The 21,390-nt window shown below is 43.9% G+C and overlaps 1 protein-coding gene across 1 annotated transcript; it reads right to left on the minus strand.

The window, feature by feature from the left end:
- Positions 1-8,471: 8,471 nt before the first annotated feature.
- Positions 8,472-20,625, minus strand: LOC103301450 (zinc finger protein 233). The gene is given in 5 exon segments (XM_054711132.1): positions 8,472-8,603; positions 8,605-8,860; positions 8,862-10,581; positions 14,638-14,764; positions 20,611-20,625. Coding segments are annotated over 5 exon segments (2,250 nt in total).
- Between the last annotated feature and the right edge of the window lie 765 nt (positions 20,626-21,390).

The raw sequence follows: 21,390 nt of genomic DNA on the forward strand, positions 1-21,390 counted from the left end.
AGCTTCCACTTCATTAGAGTCGCCCAGAAGAGAGGGCGTAGGAATGGAGATGATGTGCGGCGCTCGAACAAAAGTATATTTGGCAGATTTGACGGACAAATAAAATTTAAGTCAACTACAATGTAACCTCATGTAATAGAGGTGTTTTTCACCACTACCAGTATGTCTCCCTTGTAGAACTGCTTGGCTTGTACTAGGTGCCCATCAATTACTGAACAAAGTAGAGAAAACCACTATAATTAGGACAGGTATTTGAAAATTCTAGTCAGTTCCCTACCTTAAATTCATAACAGCATATGCAGAAAGAATCATGTAATGCTGCCATCCACAATAATACAAATTAATTTCAACAAGACTTCGGAATGGCTCCCATCCCCCATTCAGCCTCAGTTTTTTGTACAGTGTATTATCTGTGTGTACAGTATAATACTTAATCATTAGTTTGTATTTTATAGACTAAAAAGTACTGGTTTTTATTAATCTAATAACATGATACTGAATTTACACAATTAGAAATTTTGAACCCTAATTCATTAGGGTACGGTTTTTCTGTAACTCTCTGAAAATGTTAAAAATAGTTACTCATGACAAAAGGTTTTAGTAAACTTGAATTGTGAATAATTGGTTTCTTCTCATTTTCATGCAAACTTAGGTCAACGTACCTATGCATGGTTCTTCATCCATCCCGACCTTTAAGCAGGGGCCCTGGCAGATTTCATGGACCTCGTTTTGTCACATTCCACCCTCATTCTTCCTGCTAAAATGGGGAGGGGGACGCAGGATAAGAAAGTTTTTAAATTTTTATTGAAATTTCACTAACAATTTAGGTAAATTTTCATTTTCACAGCATTCTGTGTTCAATGCTTTCTCTTGGTAGAAGTGGACAACATTAGCTGGTCTACATGTATCAAAATACACTTCAACCCAGCAACCCTAGGTTTTGCTTAGGAGACTATAGAAAAAAGTTAGATAGTACACAAAGATGTTTATATTGACTTCAATAAAAGGAAATAAGTATCAATAATTTTTAAATTTTGTTTGAATATTATACAGCCACAAGGTGTGATGGTGGTCTCCTCTTGAAGTTACAACACGCTGGCTGGACCCCTATAATTCACAAAGGATTTCCTGCTCAGTGTATTCATGTCTGAGAGCTGCACATCGAAATGAATGGACACATCTGAGTGAACAGTGGAGATGGTGGGGCGGGGGGGGGGGGGTGCGAAGGCTAGGGACAGACGCTGTGCCCAGTCTAGCACTTGCTGAAGCCCCCAGCAGACACAATGGCATTCAAGGATGGGGGTCAACCCCCACTGGGCAAACCAGAGGGGCTGGGACACATTGAGACTGGCACAGGGACAAGATCAGAGAAGCGGTGCAGAGGGCTGCCGCCTTCCACAGCCTGCTAGCACCACCAGACAGAGGATCTCACAGACATGAGAACCCACCCACCCCATCCCCGTGGCCTGCTGGGTAGACAAAGTGCTGAAAACTTTCCATCCAAGGGGTCTGTACTCACTGTGGCTAAACCCCTCGGAAGGACAGAGCTGCGGATGTGTGATCCTTCTTCCCCTGCCAGCCCCTCCCCACCCGTCAAGGTGCAGACTGGGGAGGCAGCCTGGTCCACTCGGTGCGGCTCTGCCAGCGGCTTCTGGCTAACAGGCAGGCAGTGCTGGGGATACACAGGAGACCCAAAGCCCAACACTTCAGTCCACAGGAGTGGTGGGCTGTCACCTTAGACAGAGGTGACCAGATTGTAAAAAGGACACCCACCTCCTCAGGGAATATGGGGCGTGTTCCATGGCAGAGCCAACACCGCCCCTCAGAGATCCTAGAAGCCCCAGCAGAGCAAGTAAGAGGAAATAAAAGCTGTGCTTCAGCACCGCCTCCTGGAATGGAAACTTCTTCCCATCAGCCTATACACTGAAGTGTCAAATCCTTCAAGTCTTCACTCCCACAGATGTCCAGGCAGAGAAGCATTTCAGGCACTGAGTACATGGTACCTCTGCCCTGGCCGGCTACCTCAGTTGGTTAGAGCAGTGGTCGGCAAACTCATTAGTCAACAGAGCCAAATATCAACAGGACAACGATGGAAATTTCTTTTGAGAGCCAAATTTTTTAAACTTGAACTTCTTCTAACGCCACTTCTTCAAAATAGACTCGCCCAGGCCGTGGTATTTTGTGCAAGAGCCACACTCAAGGGGCCAAAGAGCTGCATGTGGCTCGAGAGCCGCAGTTTGCCGACCACAGGGTTAGAGCATTGTCTCAATACGCCAAGGCGGCAGGTTGGATTCCCGGTCAGGATACACACGAGAACCAACCAATGAATGCACAAACCAGTGGGACGACAAAGCAATGTGTACCTCCCCCTCCCTCTCCCTGGCACATCAATCAACATATCCTCGAGTGGTGTTTACAAATAATAATAATAAATACAGAGATTTCCAGAATACGTACATAATATGCCAATCCTCACCAGAGTATATGTTTATTGATTTTAAAGAGAAAGATTGAGAGACAAAAACATTGATAGGAGAGAAACACGGATTGGTTATCTCCTGTATGTGCCCCAAGCGGGGATCGAACCTGCAGCCTTTTGGTGTACGGGACAACACTCCAACCAGCTGAGCCGCCCGGCCAGGGCTAGAATCAAGATTTTTTTAAGTGAAACAACTATACACAGGGGAAGCTTTAATTACGATACAGGTAGGCAAGGCTCCAGACCCTCCCCTCATTCCCCGTTACACTCACAGCCCAGCCTCTTCTCCCTCATCCAGCCGTCAAGGGTGGATCAGAACAGAATTTCCAGGATGACCTGCTGCTCTCCCCGTACTGGCGGCATCATTGGCATCAATGCTCAGATGTGATCCAACCCCGTCTGTGCTTCATTCGGCTCAAGTAGTGACAGGCAGCCTCAGACCCATCTAGTATCAACACTGGTGAAAGTATTGATTATAAACCATCGTCTATCACAAGACCAATCATTAGTATCTGAGCTATAGTATCCAAAAATACAGTAACAGGTCTGTCAGCAGAGATTAATCTGTGCAAAATTGCTGGGTCTCCCGTTCCCCTCCAGCCCAGTCGTCCTGTAAGTAAGTTACCCTATGATAAATTGTCGTTCTGTGGAGTTGCCTGCTTCATTGCCTTTCTGAAGGCACTCACTCATTACAGTGGCCATAACACCTTTGCCCCGCTATCAGACACCATGCAAACATCAATCAAAGGACAGCTGTAGCTGTTAGAAAAATGCAAATTAAGATCCCACTACCCAACCAGCAGAATAGATAAAATTTATAAAAATACCGACAATATTGTCCTGGCCTGGTGGCTCAGTTGGATGGGGCGTCATCCGATACACTGAAAAGTGGCCGGCACGTTCCGATCCCTGGTCAGGGCATGTACGGGAGGATTGATGTTTCTCTCACATCGACGTTTCTTTCTTTCCTCCGTCCTCTCTCTAAAAAGCAATAGAAACATATCTTTGGGTGAGGATTAAGAAATAAAAATGCGCCCTAGCCGGTTTGGCTCAGTGGATAGAGCGTCGGCCTGCGGACTGAAGGGTCCCGGGTTCGATTCCGGTCGGGGGCACATGCCTGGGTTGTGGGCTCGATCCCCAGTGTGGGGCATGCAGGAGGCAGCCAATCAGTGATTCTCTCTCAGCCATTGATGTTTCTATCTCTCCCTCTCTCTTCTTCTCTGAAATCAATAAAAATATATTTAAAAAAAGAAAAGAAATAAAAATGCTGGCAATAATATCAAGTGCTAGTGAGAATGGGGAGCAACTGCATCTCTTACAAGTTACTGGTAGGAGTGAAAATGGTACAGTCACTCTAGAAAAGAGTTTGGGAGTCTTTAAAAACTAAACATGCAACTACCATATGATCTGGACATCGTGCGCCTGGGAATTCATCCTGTAGAAATGAAAATGTAGCCCTAGCTGGTTTGGCTCGGTGGATGGAGCGTCGGCCTGCGGACTGGAGGGCCCCGGGTTCGGTTCAGGTCAAGGGCATGTACCTTGGTTGCGGGCACATACACAGGAGGCAGCTGATCGATGTTTCTCTCTCATCGATGTTTCTGGCTCTATCCTCTCCCTTCCTCTCTGTAAAAAATCAATAAAATATATTAAAAAAAAGAAAGAAATGAAAATGTATCCCCACAAAAGCCTACAGACAAATGTTCATAGCAGCTCTATTTATAATAGGCAAAATTCTAGTAAGAGAGAACATACTCAGTGGGTAGGGTTGGAGGAAGGATCTGACTAGGCCAAAGCGGGGACACAGGTGGGCCAGTTCTGTATTCTGATTATAGTCACAGTTACCAAAATCTATACAAATCTACACAAGGGATGAAATTTCATAGTCACATACTAGTACACACACACACACACACACACAGTGCATGCAAACACTGATGAAAATATGCAACTACCATCTGACCTTCTGACTCAGTATTTGCACTTCTGGGCATGCATCCCAGAGAAAAGGAAACCCATGTCCACACGAAAACCTACACACACATGCTCACAGCAGCTTTATAACAGCCCAAAATACAACCAGCACGAATGTACTTCAACAGGTAAGTGACTAATCAAATCGTGACACGTACATACCATAAAATACTACTCAGTAATAAAATGGGCAAACTAAATACAATTTGGATGAATAGCCAGAGAATTTTGAGGCTGGGCGGGGGGGGGGGGGGGGGGGGGAGGCGGGGGGGAGCCAATTCCCAAAGGTTTAATGTGGTAAGATTCTATTTATGTAACATTCCAGAAATGACAAAATCACAGAAATGGACAACAGATCAATGGTCATAACAGGTTAGGGGTGGGGTGAGGGAGTGGCAGGAAGGTAAGTGTGGTTACAAATGGGCAAGAATTGTATCTTGACTGGTGTAGTGGGTACATGAATCTACGCAGGTGATAAGATTGTATAGCACTTAATTCACAACTGAGTACAAGTAAAACTAAAGAAACATGATTAAGATCAGTGGATTCTATAAATGTTAATGCCTTGCTTGTAATATGCAAAATGTTATCATTTGGGGAAAGCGGGCAAAGTGTACAAGATATAGGTCTTTATTATGTCTTACAACTGTATGTCAACTTAAATGATCTCAATAGAAATTTCAATTAAAAAATGGGTGAAAACAAAAAAAGATTTGTAGTTTAGTTGATAACACTGTGTCAATGCCAATTTCCTGGTGTTAAAACCAGAAATGTACAATGGTGTGAAGGCTACTTGTGAGTACATTGTGTTTTTTTTCCAATGTCTTGTGTCTTAAGACATACTAAACTTCAGAGTAAAGAAAATTACCAATGATAAATTTTATAATGATACAGGATCAGTTCATTAAGTGAACACAATTCTAAATGAATAAACACCTAACAATAGAATTTCAAAAATAGTTAAAAGAAAAAGCTGGTAAATCTGAAAGGAGAAATAGACAAATCCACAATTACATATGGAAACCTCAATATTCTTCTTTCAGCCATATACAGAATTATTAGGCAGAATATCAGCAAAGATACAGAAGAACTGAACTATTGGATATAATTGGATATAATTGACATTTATGTAGAATATTCCACCTGGCGACAATGAAAATGACAACAGAACAGACATTCTTTTGAAGGACACATGTAACAGTCACCAAGACAGATCATACTCCTGGGTCATCAACAAACCTCCATGAATTTAAAATAATTAAAACCATATAACGTATTTTCAGAGCACAAAAGAATTAAACTAGAAACCAATCAACAGAAAGGAAACAGAAACATCTCTAGATATTGGAAATTAAACAAAATACTTGTAAATAACCCCTGGATCAAAGAAGATGATTCAGGGGAAGTTAGAAAAATATTTTACAGAAAATAGCCCTGCTGGTAGCTCAATGTGCTGGAGTGCTGTCCACATACGCCAAGGTTGTGTGTCTAGTGCTTGGTCGAGGCACACACAGGAGTCAACCAGTGAGTGCACGGACAGGTGGAACAACAAACTGATCTCTCTCACTCTTTCTCAAATAAAAACGTCTTAAAAAGAAAATATAAGATAATGAAATTTGTGCAGTGCAGCTAAGCAGTGGCTTATAGCATTAGATGCTTATATTAGAAATGAAGATAGGACTCAAGTCAATAATCTAAGTTTGCATTTTAGGAAAGTCAAAAGAACAAATATCAATGAGAAAAATCAAACTGAAAACTGTGTTGTTGTTTTTTTCAAAAAGATCAATGAACTTGATAAACCTCTACCAAGAATGGCAAAGAAAAAAAAAAATAAAAAAAATCAGGAATGAAAGAGAGGCTATCACAACAGACACTACAGACATTATAAGGATATTAAGGCAATAAAATGAAAAACTCTGTACATATAAATCAACAACTTAGATGAAAGGGATCGATTCCTCCAAAACCAAAAACCAGTCTTTCCCTAAAATAAAACAGATAATCGAAATAGTTCTTAAGTATGAAATACACTGAAACCATAGTTTAAAAAACACTTCTAAACAATATGCACTCAGATGGTTGTACTAGTAAATTCTATAAACATTTCAGTAAGAAATAACACCAGTTATCTACGTAATTGAAAACAGGAGACACTTCCCAACTCATTATATGAAGCTAGCATGACCCTGATCCCAAAACCAAAGAGTATAAAATACAAAACACCACAGATCAATATCCCTCATGAACAAAATTAGTAAGAGAAATCCAGCAATTTGTAAAAAGAATAATATACCATAACCGACATAAAACTTGACATATCGTGGATCCTAAGTATCCAGTGTCTGGAAGTGAAGGTCCAAGAAAAATAATTGTGGGAGACTGTCCCCTACCTCTAGTAAACATACACCTGTTTGAGTAAACCACTTAAGCAAGCAAACCTACACTCCACTGAGGCACCTGACAAGTATTGGGCGGGACCAAGAGTGTAGTGCGCCTTAAAAGCTTAGTTCCACATCCAAAGTCCTGTTCTAATATGTTCCCCATCTATTCCCCCCACCTCTTTCTAATGAAGCTGTAGGGAATTAAAATAAAGTTTCCCTGTTTTCCTGCTGTCTGCTCCTCTCACAAAATAAGGGAAACTTATGCTGTTAACTCCTGATGATACATGGCACAGAGAACGTCTTAAATGATAAGCTAAACACTTCAGTCCATTACTGCTTGAAAAGTAAAGCTGAGCGGAGGTCAGGAGCCAATTGCAAAACTCTTACATTCAAATTGCACATTGCATGATTTTGTGTATTTCTAGTAAGTGATCATTTGCTTGAATTAGTATTTATGGTTTCCTACAAAAGTCCTTTTCCTAGCACAATTATGACTAAGTGGGGTTGAACTCATTAAAATTTTCAAGTAGTTATTCTATTTATAATAGGTATTCTTCTCCATCAAGTTAGACATTTCCAGGCACCTTCTATTTGTTCGGCAGTGGTTTGAGGTCATGCTCATTCAGCAGAAAATAAACTTCCTGACCCCATGGAGCTTACATTCTCACGGACGTGGGTTTCCGTCATTTTACCGTTGCTAAGGTCCTGGTCTTTATTTTTAAGGCCTCTATCCTGTGTAGATTTTAGTGAAAGTGGAGGTTCTGACAAACAAACAGTACTACTCTTATAGGGTTTCTCTGGGGTGCATCCTCTTAAGAACTGACATTTTAAGCTCTGCTAGAATACTGACCATGTTCATGTAACAAAGAGGTTTCTTCCAATGGGATGCAGATGACTGTAAAAAACAAAACAAAACTCAACTCATGCCTGAATTCTTAAAACACAACTTTCTCTGCAGTGTAGATTATCTGATGGAAGCTCGAAGTCTAAGTTCTGAAGAACACTTTTATCACACTCATCACTTGTAGTGGACATATCTCCATTATATATACTACTAGAGGCCTGGTGCACGAAAATCGTGCGGGGGGGGGGGTGGGGAGGGTGTCCTTCAGCCCAGCCTGCACCCTCTCCAACCTGGTAGGATCGGGCCCAAACGGGCAGTCGGACATCCCTCTCACAATCCAGGATTGCTGGCTCCCAACTGCTCGCCTGCCCGCCTTCCTGATTGCCCCTAATCATTTCTGCCTGCCAGCCTGATCACCCCCTAACCACTCCCCTGCCAGCCTGATTGATGCCTAACTGCTCCCCTGCCAGCCTGATTGCCCCTAACTACCCTCCCCTGCAGGCCTGGTTCCCCCCAACTGCTCTCCCCTGCAGGCCTGGGTCCCCCGCAACTGCCCTTCCCTGCAGGCCCGGTCACCCCCAACTGCCCTCCTCTGCTGGCCTGGTCACCCTAACTGCCCTTCTCTGCAGCTTTGATCGTCCTCAATTGCCCTCCCTTGCAGACCTGGTCCCTCCCAACTGTCCTCCCCTGCTGGCTTGATCCCTCCCAACTGCCCTCCCCTGCTGGCCATCTTGTGTCCACATGGGGGCAGCCATCTTGTGTTGGAGTGATGGTCAATTTGCATATTACTCTTTTATTAGATAGGATGATGAACCTGAAGACTTGAGGTCTGACTGATGCCTGTCCCACACACAGCACATTTGCAGGATTTGTTTCCATTGTGCACTTGTTGATGTTCCTGAAGACCTGAAGTGCAACTAAAGCCCTGTACCACACGTCTCACATTTCCATGGCTTCTTCCCAGTGTGAACTTGCTGATGAACTTGAAGACTTGAGATCTGACTGAAGATCTTCCACACACATTTGTAGGGTTTTGCTCCTGTGTAGATCCTCTGATGAACATGAAGATACGAGCTCTTCATAAAGCCTTTCCCACACTCTTCACATCAGTAGGACTTCTTGGCAGTGTGGACTTGCTCATGGTCTTGAAGATGTAACCTCCAACTGAAGCTCTTTCCACACAGCACATTTGTAGGATTTGTCTCCTCTATGGACTCGCTGATGGGCTTGAAGATGTGAACTCCGTCTGAAGCTCTTCCCACACACAGCACATTTGTAGGGTTTCTCTCCTGTGTGGACTCGCTCATGGTCTTGAAGATGTGAACTCCAACTGAAGCTCTTCCCACACACAGCACATTTGTAGGGTTTCTCCCTAGTGTGGATACGCTGATGAGCTTGGAGACTTGAGATTCGACTGAAGCTCTTCCCACACACAGTACAATTGAAGGGTTTCTCTCCTGTGTGGATCCTCTGGTGAACATGAAGACACGAGCTCCACATGAAGCCTTTCCCACACTCATCACATTTGTAGGTTTTCTCGCCAGTGTGCACACGCTGATGGTACTGAAGTTGTGAGTTCCAACTGAAGCTATTCCCACACATACCACATTGGTAGGGTTTCTCTCCAGTGTGGACTCGCTGGTGAACTTGAAGATTTGAACTCCGACTGAAGCTCTTATCACACACAGAACATTTGTAGGGTTTCTCTCCAGTGTGGACTCGCTGATGGGCTTGAAGATGTGCACTCCGACTGAAGCTCTTCCCACACACAGCACATTTGTACAGTGCGTCTCCTGTGTGGACTCGCTGATGATCTTGAAGAAGTGAACTCTGACTGAAGCCCTTCCCACACACAGCACATTTGTAGGGTTTCTCTCCTGTGTGGGTTCGTTGATGAGATTGAAGAGTTGAGGTATGACTGAAGCTCTTACCACACACAGCACAATTGTAGGGTTTCTCTCCAGTGTGTACTCGCTGATGGACTTGAAGTTGTGAACTCCGACTGAAGCACTTACTACACACAGCACATTTGTAGGGTGTGTCTCCTGTGTGGACTCGCTCATGGGCTTGAAGATATGAACTCCGACTTAAGCCCTTCCCACAAACGCCACATTTGTAGGGTTTCTCTCCCGTGTTGACTCTCTGATGAATTTGCAAATGTGAGTTTTGACTGAAGTCCTCACCACACTCATCATTCCTATTGCATTTCTCTTCTATGGGAATACTTTGCTGAGAGCAAAGCATTGAACTATAACTGACACCCTCCCCACACTCACTACAAATATGGGGTTTTGCTCCTTGGTGCAACTGCTGATGAACTTCAAGACTGGGCCCAAGGCCTTTTCTATTCTCATCAGAGGTTTGCTTGCCTGAGTTGATTACACTAGGATGGAATGATTTGTTCATGAAGTCTTTTCCACAATTCTTGTGGCTACAAGACTTCACGCCTTTCTGTACTTCCTGATCATCATCGTGGTCATGAGAGGTCCTTCTCATAACACAACGATCACACTTGTACAGTTTACATCTTCCATCAATCTGCTGACACCTATTCTGATAATTCTGTGACTCTCTGAGATACATTTTCTTCCAGAAATTCATGTTGGTCTTAATTGGAAACTCCTGACTTTTTATACTATTAGAACTTTTAACTTTCCCTGGAAACTTTATTGCACAGTTCTCATCTTCAGAAACTTGAGTAGATTCTCCAGCCCACAAATGAAAGGAGGAATCATCTTGTTTGGGCAAATCAGACATCTTGCCTTGCAGATTTTTTATCAAGTCTTGATTTCTGGTTAACTTATTTATAAGCTGTTCCCATATTTGCCAGCACACAATGTCTTCATGGAAAAGATACCTTAACCCAACTTCTTGAAGAGTTTCTATCTCATTTTGATTCCAGTGTCCTGGGAGGATAAAGAGATTTCAGAAATGAAAATGAAGACAAATGAATGTCTGTTCAAAGATAAAAATATTTCTCAGGTCAACTACTTTGGGAGACCATATTGAATCAGCTGGACTTTGTCATTGGCTTTTACATGCCTATGAAAACAATGATGTGATGAATAGGCATCTAACTGCTAAGTGTTAAGGAGAATCGTTTGGAACTATACCAAGACTTACATATGAGGTCAAAATGAGAAATACGTGGCTATAGACCAGGGATTTTCTCAGCAAAAGGGAAAATATATAATATTCAATTGGGGAACATTATAACTGGAAAAAGCTAGAAAATTCATTCCCATAACTGACACATCTTATGGGAGTAAAAATCCCATGATAATTGTTGCCACTTAATTTGGCTGAATTTTATGATAAATGTAAATGGCTAATATTATCTTCCAAGCTTTGTACATATGTATTTGTACATATGAGAAGGTGCCCTGGTAGCCAGCATACAGATGGTCCCCAATGATCCCGCCTCCTGACGTCCATATCCTATCAAATCCCTTCCCACAATGTATCGGGATTGGTCTGTGAAGGCAATAGAATATGGCAGAAGTGAAAGGACATCACTTCCAAGGTTAAGTCATAGAAGACATTGTGGTTTCTGCCTTCCACTTTCTCAGGTGTAAGCAGCTGGGGGAAACCAGCTGCCTAAGTTTTGAGGTCACTCAGGAGCTCAAGGGAGAGGCCCATGGCAAGGAACCGAGACCTTCTGTCAACAACCATGTAAATGAGTCCATCTGGGAACTTAATACTTCAGTCCCATTAAGCCTTCAAAGGCCTGACGCTCTGCTGGATTCCTTGACAGCAACTTTATGAGATCCTGACCCATATCATCCAACTATGCTTCCTCCAGATTCTTGACTCACAGAAGTATAAATAAACTAGAGGCCCGATGCACGAAATTCGTGCAAGGGGCTCAGCCCTCACAGCTGCGGTGGCTTGCCTCAGCCCTCACAGCCCCAGCTTCGTCTGGAAGGTCGTCTGGAAGGACACCCGGAAGGTCGTTCGGCTGTCTGGTCTAATTAGCATATTACGCTTTTATTATTATAGATGCTTGTTGCTGTAAGCTGCTAAGTTTAAGAGTAGTTTGTGATACAGGTATAAGTAGCTAATACAAGTACCATAAAAATTATAATTAGGTTAGAAATTCATCAGAAGAGTAGTAATGTTCTGAGATAATCATTTCACCACACTGTTTCTCCCTCCACTTGTGAGCCATCTCCAGGAGGAGTGAAAACAATGAGATCCGACTACCACCATTCTCAGTGAGCTTTTGTTTATAAGAATCCTTAAGGGAGAAGAAACCCTTTAGTTTGTGTACTTGTGGAGGGAAAACAGACCTGTTGGGACATTCTTCATGGGTGGAGCAGGGGAACTAGATGGACAAAATGTAAAATCTTGATGTTGCCAAGAAGAACTTTTTAAAAATACATATATATATTTATTATTTTCAGAGAGGTAGGAAGAGGGAGAGAGAGAGATAGAAACATCAATGATGAGAAGAACCACTGATAAGCTGACTCCTGCACGCCCTCTACCGGGGATTGAGCCTGGAACCCGGGCATGTGCCCCTGACTGAAATCGAACCTGGGACCTTTCAGTCCACAGGCCGACGCTCTATCCACTGAGCCAAACCGGCCAGGCCCAAAAAGAACTTTTAATAAGGGAGATGGAGTTGAATATGCTATAAGATTTGTTCAGCTTCCTGAAAGGTGTATCGATTTGTCAAAATTCATTAAATTGAGTGCTTAGGTGTACATATGGAAATGTTACCTCAACAAAAAGAGGTTAAATAAGAAGTCATTTCAGTCCCTGAAAATTCACGGAGGTATAAGTTTATAATCTATGCAGTTTTCTGTATATATTTCAATAAAATGTTAGCCCCAAATTTAAGAATAATAGTAAACATTTGTTCAAGAAGGCGAAGCAGCCCTGGCTGGGTAGCTCGGTTGGTCAGAGCACTGCCCAATACACCACAGTTGTGGGTTTGAATCCTGGTGAGGACACATACAAGAGTCAACCACTGGACGCCTAAACCAGGGGAACAGAAAATCGATGGTTTTCTCTCTCTTTCTTACTCTCTCTCTCCTTCTGCTCTTTCTAAAATCAATCAATCAACAAATAAGAAAAGAATTTCCTTCCTTTAAAAAAATAATTAAAAAAAAAAAGGCAAAGCAGCTGGGAAGTTACCTGGTAAGAAACAGACAACAGTTACAGCAGTCGTAACTGGGATGGTAACTCCAAGGCAGGTCTGTACAGAACAGTAAGAGAGCGAGTCAGTGGAGACTGTATCACACTTCCCGCCTGTGAGGCTGTCCCCAGCATGAAGACACAGAACAGAAAGATAGAAGGACAAGAAGGCATTTCCCGGCCCTTGGGGCTTTCACTGCTGTCCGGGCGAGGCCCTCCTCATCTTGCCCACCTACCAGCAGTGGAAATCGGCTCTTTGGTTGGTTGCCACGTAGCCCAAGTGCTCCTCGGATAAAAAGGTACACCTCGCCCTGACCGGTGTGGCTCAGTGGATAGAGCGTCGGCCTGCGGACTGAAGGGTCCCAGGTTCGATTCCGGTCAAGGGCATGTACCTTGGTTGTGGCACATCCCCAGTAGGGAGGTGTGCAGGAGGCAGCTGGTCGATGTTCCTCTCTCATCGATGTTTCTAACTCTCTATCCCTCTCCCTTCCGCTCTCGGTAAAAAATCAATAAAATATATTAAAAAAAAAAAAAAAAGAAGAAGAAGAAGACATTTCCCCGCTACTCACCACAGGCAGGGCCTTGTCTATGAGAAAAGCAGCTAGAATTTCCAGGTGTTTTTTGTTTGTTGTCTGATTTACTTTTTGATGTTTGGTGCTTACATCCAATGGGGATGACTGTAATTATTGTATTTCAGGCAGGGTTTACCCGAGGGATATACAAAGTAAAGATAAATGAAGGATGCCTGGCCCGTGTTGCTCAGTGGTTGAGTGTCAACCTGTGAACCAGGAGGTCACAGTTAGATTTCTGGTCGGGCACATGCCCGGGTTGCGGGCTTCCTCCCCAGCAGGGGGCGTGTGCCGGGGTCTTTCTCAGCATCTAGAAGGGTTCAGGAATCTGGAGAAGGGCTGTGTGTAAATTAATAAAGAGACTAGAAATATAAATTTGGAATACATGGGGGAGCCAGAGGAGACCTACCTTCAGTAACCAAGTTCCCTGAATCTCTGGACCCCTAGCTTTTTTATTAACACAAATTGCCCTAAAGCAAAGCAGACATACATATCGAAGGTTAAGGTTTGGTATACAGTAGGCATTGTCAGGTTTGGGGGAACTGCCTTTGGCTGTTCTAGTAACAGGCAATAATATATATAAATCTTTAGGTTTGGGGAAAGGCTACCAGCTATTCCAGCAGCAGGTAATATGATTCTTCAGCCCTGCTGAAGCCTTAAGTTCCATCAACCTTTTGATGAAACTTCTTGCATTTAAGACATGCTGGAATTAGCCGCCAGTAGGCGTGCAGGCGGCAGCTGATCAATGTTTTCCTCTCATCATTGATGTTTCTATCTCTCTCTCCCTTCCTCTATGAAAGCCATAAAAATATATGTGGGAAGAAAAAAAAAGATGCATGAAGGAAGAAGGAAGTGAAGTGAAGGGGAGGGGAGGGGAGGAGGAGAGAGGGTGGTAGGCAGGGAGGATGTCACTGGGCAAATGGATGGGCCGCTGCTCACGACGATCATCCTTTCCTGATTTACTCACAATTCTGGTTACACTATCTGAGGGTCCGACAAGGAGCGATGCTGTCTTTGTTCTATTTTGTTCAATACAATACAGATGTAACTAAACAACTGATTTTAAACGCCACCAAGATGTCGCTACTGCAATTTTCAAAAAAAAGGGAAAGGTACAGACAGGATATCTCACAGGACTTAGGAAACTGAGATCCCAGGTTTGGGGACACATTTCAAGAGCCCCAAAGTCTGAAACATTTGAAATCAAAATACTCCTGGGAGCTGACGTTCAGTGGCAGAGGCGCCTGTCCTCACCCACTGAGACCAGGTTCCGGAAGTTCTCCAGCATCACGTCTCGGTACAGCTTCCTCTGGGACGGGTCCAGCAGCCCCAGCTCCTCTTCCGTGAAGACCACAGCCACGTCCTTGAACGTCACCGCCTCCTACAGCACCAAACACAGGAAACCTCAACTTTACAACCAATGGCCACGGGGAGAGGGGCAGCACTGAGGGCAGAGGGGATGGGGGGGAAGTTGTCCTGGATTCTGCAGGCCCTGAGTCTACTTCATGTAGTTTCCCCCTCATCTCAACCCAGCGTGTCAATTTCATACACTAATTTTCCACAGTCCCGTCCAAAGTGTGTGCAATTTACAAAACAATCCCTGTTTCTTTCACTTGGTGTCGTCTGTGGGTATTTCTACAGGAAGCACCCTGAACTGTAAGTCTTGAATTGTGGGGGATGTACTGTACATTTCATACATTGATTAGTACTACCCGATTGTTCCAGAAATGTTAGGTCAATTTACTCCCAACCGGGTCTGATAGCCCTTCCCTCTCCTTCCTCACTCACAGTCACTAAGCCTGGGCTGTGTCACTTTGTGACAAACTGACCAACCAGCAGGGCCCCCTTCTGAGGAGCAATGAAATGGATCCTCTGTGCCCCCAAGGCACAGGCCACCCGCCTGTGACACTGTTTGTGACAGCAAAGTGCCCGTGTTCATGCCAGCACACCTCCGTTTAAATCCCAAAGCTGTGCCCCTCCCAAGCTGCATGACTTCAGACAGACCAATGCCTGGATCTATCTCCTCATCTGTATGATGGTGCTCACACCAGAGTTACAGGCTGGCCCATAAGTCACGTTACCATTTAAAAATGTCATAACTTTTTAGGCCGTAATTTTAAAAAATTTGCTTCAGATTGTAAAAATGTCTTTTGTGGAAATCTATTACGAAAAATTCACAATGGAACAACGCGTAAGAATCATTGAATTTTATTTCGGAAATCAGCGCTCCATTGTTCTAACACAGAGAGCAAGCACGCACTATTTCCATGTCAGGAGTCCGCCCACAACGTCAGCAATACATCCCTTTGCTCAGCGTTTGCAGCAGCAATTCTGTTAGTGATTCCACAAGCCAGGAGATCACGTTTAGGAGATCACAACAGGATTTCGTGCAGCAACGCCTTCAGGACGAACCAAGAACGTCCACTCGAAGACGTCCTGGCAAGCTCGGAGTCTCACGGACTTCGCTGCAGCGCATGCAACCAAATTTACACATGGAGCGCCCCGCCCGTGTGGCTCAGTGGTTGAGCGCAGACCTACGAACCAAGAGGTCACTGGTTCGATTCCCGGTCGGTGCTCTTTAAAACAACTTTTTTAAAACCTTAAACCAGTTTTCCCCTCCCTGGCTGCTTGAAGATTAACTTTCATCATGAATGACAGTAACCAGCCAGACCAGGAAGTTCATGACCATCAGACTCCTTCAGCGGAAGCAAATGGTCATGGATGTCCTTCACCCAGGGAAGGCACCAGTTCCCGTGACGGAAATCCGGGAAAAACCAGCCAGCACGTGTAAGACCACACCTGATGCCGTCTTTGGGTTTGGATCAGAACCCACGTCGGTGGTGGCAGGACCACTGGCTCTGGCATGATCTATGACTCCTTGGATTGCAGAGAAGAATGAACCCCAACACAGACCTGCAAGACGTGCCTGGATGAGAAGACGACGACTCAAGAAAACAGAGAAACAGATGCACGGACAGAGTGAAGCGCGTCAGGGGGCTGCCAAGGCCAACGCTGGTGCCGGCAGAAAGGAGGAAAGATTCCTCGGTGACTTGATCTGCGGTGACGGTGCAGGTTTTTCATGAGAGGATGAATACACTAAACCTTTATGTGAAAAAAAACACAACCCCACAAAAACCTTAAACCACATAAATACACAGAAATAGGAAACTTTTTAAGACAGATTAATCTACTGAAATACGATGTAGTCATTAAAAATGCCGGGGAGGGAAACTTCTGATTCCGGCTAGAACAGGGGGACGGGTGCTGAACATTCCCTCTTATCATGAGTCAGTAGGAAACAGGGACAAAATATATGAAACTGTTTTCAACATTGAAGCACATTCCTTTAATCCCTGAAATCAAGGAAACAAATGAGATGAGCCCTAGGATGACTGTACATTTCTGCTTGTATATAATTTTAAAAAATATATATTTTTATTGGTTTCAGAGAAGAAGGGAGAGAGAGAGAGAGAGATAGAAACATCAATGATGAGAGAGAAATCATCCATAGGCTGCCTCCTGCACGCCCCTGGGGATTGAGCCTGCAACCCAGGCATATGCCCTGACCAGGAATCGAACTGTGACCTCCTGGTTCACAGGTCGACGCTCAACCACTGAGCCACGCTGGCCGGGATGCTTGTAGGTAATTTTTGAGCTGCAGGTGCAGGACAGGGGATCCCAAACAGAGCCTGACTTGGAGTCGGAAATCAGAGAATGGGGAGGCCACGGGAGTGGAAATTCCAGGGCGGAGTTCCAGAAGGAAGGGAGCTCTGCAGAGCAAGAGCGCTGCCGACCTGCACAGGCACCCTGCACCCCTTCGAGCAGGCACGGGATGAGAAAGCACAGGCCCGGCCTGGAGTGGCTGGGGAGCCACGGGCTGAACGGTTCCCAGAGCTTAGTAGGACTCAGAGGTGTCTGAATTCCAAGCAGCCAATGTGGAAAGCCCTCACTGATCACTAGGGACGAGCAACAGCAGCCCCTTTAGTAAAGGCTTTAGTAAAAGGGCTAACCCATCTCTAGAAGGGAGGTTCTCAACAGGGGCTCTGCTGCACTGGACACCTGTTTGCTGCGGGGGGTGGGGTGGGGGTTATCCTGAACACTGTAGGACATTCCGCAGCATCCCTTGCTTCTGTTTAGTAGCTGCCTGTGGTACCCACCCCTCTAGTCATGACAGTTAGAAATCTCTACAGGATTGCCAAGTGTCGCACGGTGGGGCAAACCCACTGAATTTGAGAACCACTGCTCTAGGATAAAGGTCACTCCAGACTCACCCTAACAAAGCTTAAAAATAAGGCTCAAAAGAATCAAACTGAACCAATGGAACACACAACCATCTGAGTATAAACAGAAATGGAGTTTTACAAAACTAGACACTCATTCATGATAAAAACTCCAAGTAGAAACTTCTTAACCCCAATACAGGCATCTACAAAAACCCATCAGGTAATGGCAAAAGACTGAATGCTTTCTCCCCGATATTAGGAGCAAGGCAAGGCTGTACAGCAAGCATGTCAAACTCAAAGGCTAACACGGGCCAAATAAACAAGGTTTAAGTGTATGTGGGCCGCAAAAAAAACCCAAAAGCTTCCATTTTCATAGAAACGTAGGTTTATTTCGATGGAGACATGCTGAATACAAAGGGCTGAAATAAATGGGTAATCATTAACATAAATAGAACATTTTAATAAAAATTAATATTTTTTCTTGAACATTAACTTGCCAGACACTGAATAACTGCACAAATTAATAAGCGTAATGCAAATAAACCTATTTTTCTTGTTCTCCGAAAGCGAAATATTTCCTGTTGTGCACACCAAACAGCTCAGTTCAAGACTAATGACGTGGCCATTGGCTGCTAAAATATTCTGCTGCTAGTATTAGTGGAGAGATATGGTGCACCTGTGCATAAGGTGTGTAAGGGAAATGAATGCAACATGATTATAGTAATCAGTCATTAGCTAACGTTGTAGTTCATTATTAATAATCATGTATAACAGGATATTGTAAAAATTAAGTTACAAAATTTTTATTAAAACGTTTCTTACATACCATTATATTGGCTGGGCTGCAAAAATACTCATTGTGGGACGCATGCGGCCCCCGGGCTGCGAGTTTGACATGCTTGCTGTACATGGTTAGTACTTCTATCCTGAACTGTTCTAGCATTCCTAGCCAGTGCAATGAGAGAAGGAAAAGAAGTCAAGAGAATGGGGATGCAGATGGGAATGGAAGAAGGACAAATCTTTATTTACCGTCTATGCAGAAAAATCTGTGACATACAAAATGTTACTAGAATATGCAAATGTAGTAAAGTCAAGATACAAAACTCAATTAAATAGAAACTTAATTTCAAAAATAATATCATTTAGAATAGCTGATCCAAAACATCATTTAGGGATGAATATAACAAAATATGTATAAGAAATCTACACACTGTAAACCATAAAACATGGCAGAGAAAGGAAATAAGACTCAAATAAACGAAAAAGACATAAATGAAAGATCTAAATGTTCATGGGTCAGAAGGACTTGTATCCACAATCTAAAAAGGACTCGTAAAATTCAATAGTAAGAACACAACTTAATTTAAAAATTGAACAGGAGAGCTGAACAAACAATTCCAAAAGAGCACATACAAATGGTCAAAAAGAAAACAAGATATTCAAAATCCTCAGGCATCGGGGAAATGCACATGAAAATCGCACTGATTAAAAAAAGGAAGAAAATCACATGGATATACCATTATACTACTGCTGATGGAAAATATCTAACGCTGGAAATGAGGTGGAAGCAACTAGAACTCTCACATATTACTGGTGAGAACGTGAAATATACAACCACAGTGGAGAATATTTGGCAGTTTCTTAAAAAGCTAAGCATATGACCCAGAGATTCGTCTGCTAATTATTTATCAAAAAAAGAAAGAAAACCCATGTTCATCCAAAAGTCTAGTACACAAGTCCTCATAGAACTTTATTTACAACTAGAGGCCCGGTGCACAAAATTCGTGCATGGGGGTGTGTGTCCTTCAGCCCAGCCTGCACCCTCTCCAATCTGGGACCCCTCAAGGGATGTCTGACTGCCCGTTTAGGCCCGATCTGGATTGGGCCTAAACGGGCAGTCGGACATCCCTCTCACAATGCTGGCTCCCAACCACTCGCCTGCCTGCCAGCCTGATCATGCACTAACCACTCCCCTGCCAGCCTGATTGACGCCTAACTGCTTCCCTGCCAGCCCTATTGCCCCTAACTGCCCTCCCCTACAGGCCTGGTCACCATTAACTGTTCTCCCCTGCCGGCCTGGTTCCCCCCAACTGCCCTCCCCTGCAGGCCTGGTCCCTCCCAACTGCCCGCCCCTGCTGGCCATCTTGTGTGTTGGAATGATGGTCAATTTGCATATCACCTCTTTATTATATAGAACAGCCAAAAACTAAGAACCGGTGATTAGATAACCAAATTGTGGTATATACCCATACAATGTAATACTATGCAGCAATAAAAACTATTGATATGTGTTCAAAACCGTAATGATGAACAAATGAAGCAAGACATACTGTATAATTCCATTTGAACTTTAGGAAAGATTAATCTGTCGTGACATAAAGTTAATCAGGTGTTGTCTACAGCCAGGGGTGTGGCAAGGGGCACGAGGGAACCTTTTGTGGTGATGAAATATGTAAAGAGCTCCTTCATTTAACAATAAAAATTAGGAGCCCATTTTTAAATTATGTTTAATTATATTTCATTTTTAAAAGCCCATGCAAAAGTGTTATAAATAAAAATAAATTTTTTCAGAGGCACAGTGGAGTGTACGGTATGCTTGTTTGTAGCTTCTGAAGTTCACACACCAAAAGTAGAAACCTCCTGAAATGAGTATATAAAAGAAGGCCGAATCACAAAAAACTCAAGTGAAAACATAAGATTGAAAATTGTTCATATACTCTGGCTGAAATTATATGTAATACAGCGTAGGGAAAAACAGCTGACGTAGCAGTGTAGTAATGTGGCTTTTAAAACGTTTTTTTCTATCTATGAATCTCTGCACCATTATTTGTGAAATGAAGACGGTAAAATAAAACCAAAACAAAAACAGACCCAATATAAAAGGCCAGCTAGTTACAGGCACATAACAAACACCTGTCCTTCATCCTTCCCCAGGAAGAGAAAGGTGCTGTGTCTAACCTTTGAGAAGAGATCTTGAAGAGATCAAAATCAAAACTCAACTCACCTGGAACTTGGCCATTTCTCCTGCTCCTGGAGAAGCACAGAACCCTGGGAAGGCAGAAGTGGCAAAGGAGAAAGAAGCCATGAGACACGGGCCCTGGCACACACGGCTGCTCTGTGTGAATTTTAAAAGTGACCCCCTCCTTTGGCCCACAGCAGTACCTCTCAGCCAGGGGCCCTGGTGCAGTGAGCTGCCTGCCCGGCTCCACGCAGTAAGGCTAGCACAGAGTCCCTTGTCGCTCCCAGGGTTAGCACTCCCAGCCTGGGTACCGTGGGAAATGCAGGGCACTGGGATGTACTGGCCATGACAGTGAAAGCAAACTCGGAGGCCAAAAGGTCTGGGTGGGGCCTATCGCCAGGATCCCACTACTGATCCTTCGGACCCACTAGCTCTTTGTGCCTATTCCACATCTATCGGGTGGGGATAGCACCGTTATCTAGCTCACAGCGTTGTTAAGAGGTTTCAGTGAATACATTCGACTAAGCACGCAATGCCCGATAGCTACTCATGTTCATGGGTCTTCCTACTTCAGGCAGAACCCGCAGGGTTCAGCCAATGCACCAGAGCGGAAACTACAAATCCTCCTTGTTATCTTTATCCTGTTAATTGTTGACGGGTAGGTATCCTGTACCCACCTATGAAAAGACGCGTCTATCATTTTACTTTTCACCCAATCCCGGAGGTTTCCCGCCTTGCTTTCTCTCACCTCCGTAATCTATCACCGAGGCATTTCATGTGACCCACTTGCATCTTCTCCTGATTGTAATGTAATAATTAAGGTGC

This window comes from Eptesicus fuscus, chromosome 21 (assembly GCF_027574615.1).
Source record: "Eptesicus fuscus isolate TK198812 chromosome 21, DD_ASM_mEF_20220401, whole genome shotgun sequence".
Taxonomy (NCBI): Eukaryota; Metazoa; Chordata; class Mammalia; order Chiroptera; family Vespertilionidae; genus Eptesicus; species Eptesicus fuscus.